Genomic DNA, 6,745 nt, shown 5'->3' on the forward strand with positions numbered 1-6,745 from the left:
CCCCGTGGGAGGTAGACAGGGAGCAGGAATTTCTGCATGGTCATCTTGGTTTTGACAAATAGCGACGATAAACACCACCTTCATTTCCATCCACCCCTAACCCACCGATCTCTTTCCTTTCCAGCCTATTAGAACATCTGCCCTTCCAAACTCTCTCTGTCCTGCCTGAGTGCAGCTCCTTGAGTGGGATGGGGTGGCTCTCAGTGATTGCTGGGGCTGCTGCAGAGGAACATGGTTCTAGCCTCAGTCTCTCTGTGCACCATGGACAAGCTACAGCAGGCAATGATGACTTCAGCACACCTTTTGGAGCAGCCTTACCTACCAGAAGGGGTCAAAGCAAGGGGGCTGGGATGTTCCTATATGGAGTTGGGTATTGTGCAGAGTATTTGGTGAGGTGAGACAGGCAGATCAGAAAAGATGCTCAGAGAAGGATGCTGGCTAAAATCTCTAATCCCTAAAACTTTCCACTGCTTGCTATGGGGCTCCCCCTGGCCTCTGCCTGGGGTGGACATACTTTGGGCACCAATGTGCAAAACGCATGATAGTATCTGCCATTCCTTTGTTCAGTGAAAGAAATCAAGCTAAGTGAAGAAGCATTAGAGAGGAGGGTAAAGTGACAGAGATGGTGTGGGGAAAACGGCTGTGTCTCTGCACAGAGTCACCTCTGGAAATGGTGGAACAAGGCAGGGAACTGGCACTGAGGAATATCAGAGGCCTGTGGGTCCCAACCTGTGGAGAGCCAGATGTGCCTTCTATCTGATGCATCTGGGGAACAGTGTCAGGAAATTATTTCTCATTGGATTACAAGGCTGAGAAACAAAGCAACAGACCTAAAAAACCTCTGCCTTCTGTTCTATTGCTGGCTGAGGCAAAGCTGAGGCAGCAGCTGAAGGCCATCATATGACAACCATAAGTGACATGAGTTTGGTGGCCTCAGATGATGAGCTGTGGGGAATGGAGGCCTTCTCACTCTCTTTTCCATTGGTCTAGCTCTTTTCCCCCTTCCCTTATCCATCTTGGCTTTACTTTTTGGATTATTGAATATTTAAGTGTTTCTCTGTGACACTGTCTCTGATCCCTTAATCCAGCTGGCCTGGTAATTCCACAGACCCAAATCAGCTCAGATTTCTCCACAGACGTAAGCCTTGTTCCTCAAGGGTTCACTCCTCCTTCATTTATCTTCCTTCATTTTGTTTCTGCCCTTTGTGTCTCTGTGCTAGAAATTGGTTCAGCTTTTGCAGCAAAAGCTTCAGCGATTTCTTTAGTGAGCAGTCTCCCCCCAAAATAAAAGGGGCAAGAGGGGATCTTTATTTTTCATTAACCAAGAATCCTTTTTTTTTTTAGTGTTTCCTTTCTCCTCAAAATTAAAAAAAAAAAAAAAAAAAAGAGGTAGCACAGTGCCCACATGTTTTATCTGCTGTGTGGAATTATTTCCTCTGCGCTGCCTGAGGACACCCCTGCCAGGCTCCTGTCTCAGCACAGTGGGAGAAGGGTTGAAGCTGTAGCTGGAGAGAAAGGTGCTCCAGGCTGCGCTTTGCAGTCAGAACCAGGAGCTCATCCAGAGCCCAGAAATACATTTGTTGTGGTTTAACAAGAAAATGTCACTTTGCCTGCAAGGTGTGTTTTCTTACAAAGGGGCAGTGTTCATAGCCCCCAAGGAGAGGTCTTGGAGTACGAGGTGGAAACTGTGCACCTCTCTTTGGTGGGGGGTAGATGGGTGGTGTGCTTCAGATCAGGAGTGCTGGCGTTATTGGGTGAGAGACTGGAGGCTGGTTTTGACACAGTGCCTGCTCCCCACCCCCCCACTGGGCTCAAGCCAGACTGGTTCACCTCAACAGCCTTGTCCATGCACCAAGAGTCAGGAACAATTTTTAGAGCAGAAGTGGTTACACGTGGCTTGAATTATTTATCCCTCTTGCATCAAGGAAGGAAGGAAAGGGGAAAAAAAATGTTTGGCTTTTTTTTTGGGGTGGTGGGGAGGAGAAGCTTGTCTGCATTTTCCCTGCTTCATGCATACTGTGTACATCATTTTCAGGCAGCTGAAAATTCATGGCTTTGGCTGTGCTTGGGGCTTGCCTTTGTTTACACTAGGGGTTTTGAGCCCCCGCAATAACAGCTTTATGTTTCCCACTCTCCTTTCCCTTCCCCTTCTACTCCCACACCACTGCCTTCCCCCAGGTCCCTGGCTGTGATCACACTACTTAAGGAGCCTGGATACCCTTCTGCATATCCCTGATATGACATTATACATTGTGAGGGTTCCCTCCTCAAAGGCTTATCAGCACGGCAGGCAGTACCACACCTCTCTTGCTTGCACCCCCCCTTAATGTGTCTCTTCCCCATCTCCCTCTTCTCATGAAACATTGCTGTCTATACTCTTATCTCCAAGACCCTTCCAAATGATGCCTGTTCTTGTCTCCTGTGTTTTCTTTTCCAGATTCCAGTGACAGATGGATCTCTCTCGTGCACACTTGCTCTTTCCCTCTCTGTATTTTTGTTTTCGACATGTTTGATCCTAAGCTCTGAAGCTTCTCAGAGGGAACCCAGGAAAGAAGGAAGAGAAGGAGTAGAAACCAAGGGAGCGTGAGCGACGCAGGAGGCAGCCCTGCCTTGTTCTTCCAAATCACACTGTGGAGGGTTGGGGGAAGACTAAAGGGGGGAGGACTTGGGTTTGTTTTGGGGTGGGTTTGGTGTGGGTGGGGGGTGGGTGGGGGGGGCAAAAGTGGAAAAGGTGTGTGAGTCGCTCATGAGCATCAAAGAAGATTCATAATCCTCAACCTGAATTTTTGTTTAGAAAAGAAGCACAAGGTAGTTCTCTTCCAGACCAAACATCCGTGGTCATAGCTCTTGGGTGTTCCAGGAGAAGATTGCATGTGTTCCCCTTCCTCCATGCTCCTGGTTTGACCCAGAGGGCAAGAAGAAACAATGGTGATGACACCCAGTAGGACTGGGGTGCTCATTCCTTTCCATTGCTAAACCCCAGTTCCTGCCCCCTAGTTTCTTTTTGCTGTTGTCCTGAGATTTGGCATTGGTTTTTGTTGAGGATTTTTTTCCCCCCGTCCTGATGAGGGCACCACTGCAGACCATGCTGTGCCTGGGGTTGTGGGCAGCTGCCCTGCTCTGCTTGTTTTCCCCTGGCACCGTGCGAGGTGACTGCTGGCTGATTGAGGGGGACAAAGGATATGTGTGGCTGGCCATCTGCAGCCAGAACCAGCCCCCGTATGAGACCATCCCTCAGCATATCAACAGCACGGTGCATGACTTGCGTCTGAACGAGAATAAGCTCAAAGTGGTGCTGTACTCCTCCCTCAACCGCTTTGGCAACCTGACTGATTTGAACCTGACCAAGAATGAGATCTCCTACATTGAGGATGGGGCTTTCATGGGTCAGTCAAACCTCCAGGTCTTACAGCTGGGCTACAACAAACTCACCAACCTGACAGAGGGCATGTTGCGGGGCATGGCCCGCCTCCAGTTCCTCTTTGTGCAGCATAACCTAATTGAGCTGGTCACCCCTACTGCCTTCTCTGAGTGCCCCAGCTTGATTAGCATTGACCTGTCATCCAACCGCCTCAGCCGTCTGGAGGGCAACACTTTCACCAGCTTGAGCAACCTGATGGTGTGCGAGCTGGCTGGCAACCCCTTCAACTGTGACTGTAGCCTCTACGGCTTTCTTAACTGGCTGGCTCTCTTCAACAACGTCACCAAGAACTATGACCGCCTCCAGTGTGAGACTCCACGGGAGTTCGCTGGGTATCCGCTTCTGGTGCCTCGGCCTCACCACAACCGCAATGCCATCACCATCTTCCAGTCCATGTGCAGAGGGGGCACCATCCCTTCCCTCTCCAGGGTCAACCCAACTCCTTACACCCCTGACTCCCAGCGAGACCTGGATGAGGGCTCAGCCATCAGCCCTGGGGATTTCCTCTCTGTCAAGCCTCCAGCCTCTTCCACCACTGACTCCTCCTTCAGTCCCAGCATCAAGCTACATGATGTCACCATCACTTCAGCCATCCTGATGGTCACCATCCCCATGCCCTACAGTAAGATGTATGTGCTGGTCCAATACAACAACAGCTACGTTTCTGACATAGCAACACTGAAGAGCAAGAAGGAATATGTCACTGTCAACAAGCTGAAGGCCCACACTGATTATACATTCTGTGTGGCCTCTATCCGCAACAACAGGCGTTACAACCATACTTGCCTGACCTTTGCAACCCGGAGCAAAGGCAGGGAGGACCCTATTTCCAGTACTTCCACCACTACGCACTATATTATGACCACCCTGGGTTGCCTCTTTGGGATGGTCATTGTCCTGGGGGTGGTCTATTACTGCTTGCGGAAGCGGAGGATGCAGGAGGAGAAACAGAAATCGCTCAATGTCAAAAAGACCATTCTAGAAATGCGTTATGGATCAGATATTGATACCGGTACCATAGTCCATCCTTCCCAGAAGCTGGGTGAGCCACCTGTCATTCCTGTCTCACGGATGTCCTCCATCCCTTCCATGATTGGGGAGAAGTTGCCCCCGTCAAAGTCAATGGAAGCTGGGATGGAGACTCCTAAAGTCACCACTAAAGGTAACTACATTGAAGTGCGGACTGGTGGTGGGGATGGGCTGGAGAGAACCCAGCGGGATGAGGACCTGAGGGAGCTTGACAATGGGCAAGGCTCAGCTGCTGAGATTTCTACTATAGCCAAGGAGGTAGACAAGGTCAACCAGATCATCAACAACTGTATTGATGCCCTCAAGCTGGACACAGCATCCTTCCTGGGTGGTGGGACTGGTGTTGACTCAGATATGGCCTTTGAGTGCCAGTCCATCCCAGCCGGGTCCTCGAGTGGGCTAGAGCGGCCCAGCTTTCTTTCCCCGCCCTACAAGGAAAGCTCCCACCATCCTTTGCAGCGCCAGCTCAGTGCTGATGCTGCTGTGGCCAGAAAGACCTGCAGTGTCTCCTCTAGTGGCTCCATCAAGAGCGCCAAGGTCTTCAGCTTGGATGTGCCTGACCACCCACCACTCAGCAAGTCTGACTCCAAATACATTGAGAAGGGCAGCCCACTTAACAGCCCTTTGGATCGTCTTCCCTTGGTGTCTCCAAGCGCCATCCACCACTTGGAGGTCAAGCCTTCTTACCATTGCAGTGAGCACCGTCACTCCTTCCCGGCCCTGTACTATGAGGAAAGTGCTGACACCTTGAGCCAGCGGGTGTCATTCCTCAAGCCACTGTCCCGGTCCAAGCGAGACTCCACCTACTCCCAGCTCTCCCCCAGACACTACTTCTCGGGCTACTCCTCCAGCCCCGAGTACTCCTCAGAGAGCACCCACAAGATCTGGGAGCGATTCCGGCCTTACAAGAAACATCACAGGGAGGAGGTTTACATGGCAGCTGGGCATGCCCTGAGGAAGAAAGTTCAATTTGCCAAGGACGAGGATCTGCATGACATCCTGGATTACTGGAAAGGAGTCTCTGCTCAGCAGAAGCTGTGACTCTTCCTCACAAGGAAACAATACAAACCAAGACCCCCCTCCAACAACCAGAAAAAAAAAGCCACTTGACTGTGAAAAATAAACCAACAACAAAATACTCCTGAGAAATACAAAACTGACAAAACCTTTTCTTAAAGTTTACAACAACTCTTACACACACAGACACACACACTGACACACACACACACACACACGCCGAATTGTCTCTACTGTGTTACGGGGACCATTGTTCTGCCCGCAGATGGCTGGTAGGAGTGTCCTGCTCTGACACTGTGGTAACAACGTTGGAGTGTGGGTGGGTGGGAATGGCCTGGGAGTGGGTGGCAGTGGTGGCAGGAGAAGGGCAGGGATGGACACTCACTGGGCATGAAACTCAGCTGTGAACTATTCATCTTTCTGTTCCTGTTGAAGGCTGATTTTTTCTTTTGGGTGAGAGGGAAGGACTTTGGTTTAGAAAGCTTCCTTGTCCACCTTGTATACCTGCTATGCCAAATCTTCCATCACTAACTTTTTCCCTCATTTTCTTTAGCAGTGGAGGCTTTTCTCTCTCTCCCGTCCCCTTCCAAGACAGGTGGAATTGCTGGAAGAAGTTCTTTTCCTTTGCCCTTCCCTATCCCTCTCTGTTAAGGGTCCCTAGGCTTGAACTTTCTGTCTAGATACTTCATGAACCTCCATCCTCCTCAGAGGAAGGAGAGGAGATGTGAAGGACCAAGGCGGGTAGGACCTGCCATATAACAGGCTCTGTGCCCTTGCTGCTCTTCCTCCTTCCCCTCTCCTGCCATGTTGCTGCTGATGAACACCAGCAATTCTGGAGTGATAGGCATTCTCCAGGCCTTCTCAGAGCCAGTTTTCTGCCAGTTGGTGGGGAGAAACAGGTTGTGAATGTTCTCTTTGTCATGGCAAGCCAGGTTGTCAAGGAGTGGTGGAAGAAAAGGCAGGAAGGTCTGGTCTTTCAGAGGTGTATAGGGTTCCCATCTCTCCATGTTACCGGTCAGAGGTCCTCCCCTCCACACACGCCTATGCTCAGGCTGCCCTTGAGTAGTCAGTTTAATACTCTCTGTTCATGTCCTCCTTACTATATGGAAGGGACCTGGAGAGGACCTCAACAGAACAAGTTCTCCATGAAGCTTCTGCAGCTCTTCCCAACTGACTTCACTGTGGGCTGTGGGGTGGGTGTCCATGAGAAGAGCATCACCCAACCTCCTCACTTCCAGGTGTGTGTGAAGAACAGGATTTCAGTTGCTCATCTCACTG

At 50.6% G+C, this 6,745-nt stretch overlaps 1 protein-coding gene across 1 annotated transcript; it reads left to right on the forward strand.

Moving 5' to 3' along the window:
* The first annotated feature begins 3,064 nt into the window (after window positions 1-3,064).
* ELFN2 (extracellular leucine rich repeat and fibronectin type III domain containing 2) lies at window positions 3,065-5,631 on the forward strand. Its single transcript, XM_069003943.1, has one exon. The coding sequence runs from the start codon at window positions 3,065-3,067 to the stop codon at window positions 5,489-5,491; it is 2,427 nt and encodes an 808-aa protein (XP_068860044.1). The 3' UTR covers window positions 5,492-5,631.
* The last annotated feature ends 1,114 nt before the right edge of the window (window positions 5,632-6,745 follow it).

Source organism: Aphelocoma coerulescens, chromosome 1A (genome assembly GCF_041296385.1).
Source record: "Aphelocoma coerulescens isolate FSJ_1873_10779 chromosome 1A, UR_Acoe_1.0, whole genome shotgun sequence".
NCBI classification, from domain to species: Eukaryota; Metazoa; Chordata; class Aves; order Passeriformes; family Corvidae; genus Aphelocoma; species Aphelocoma coerulescens.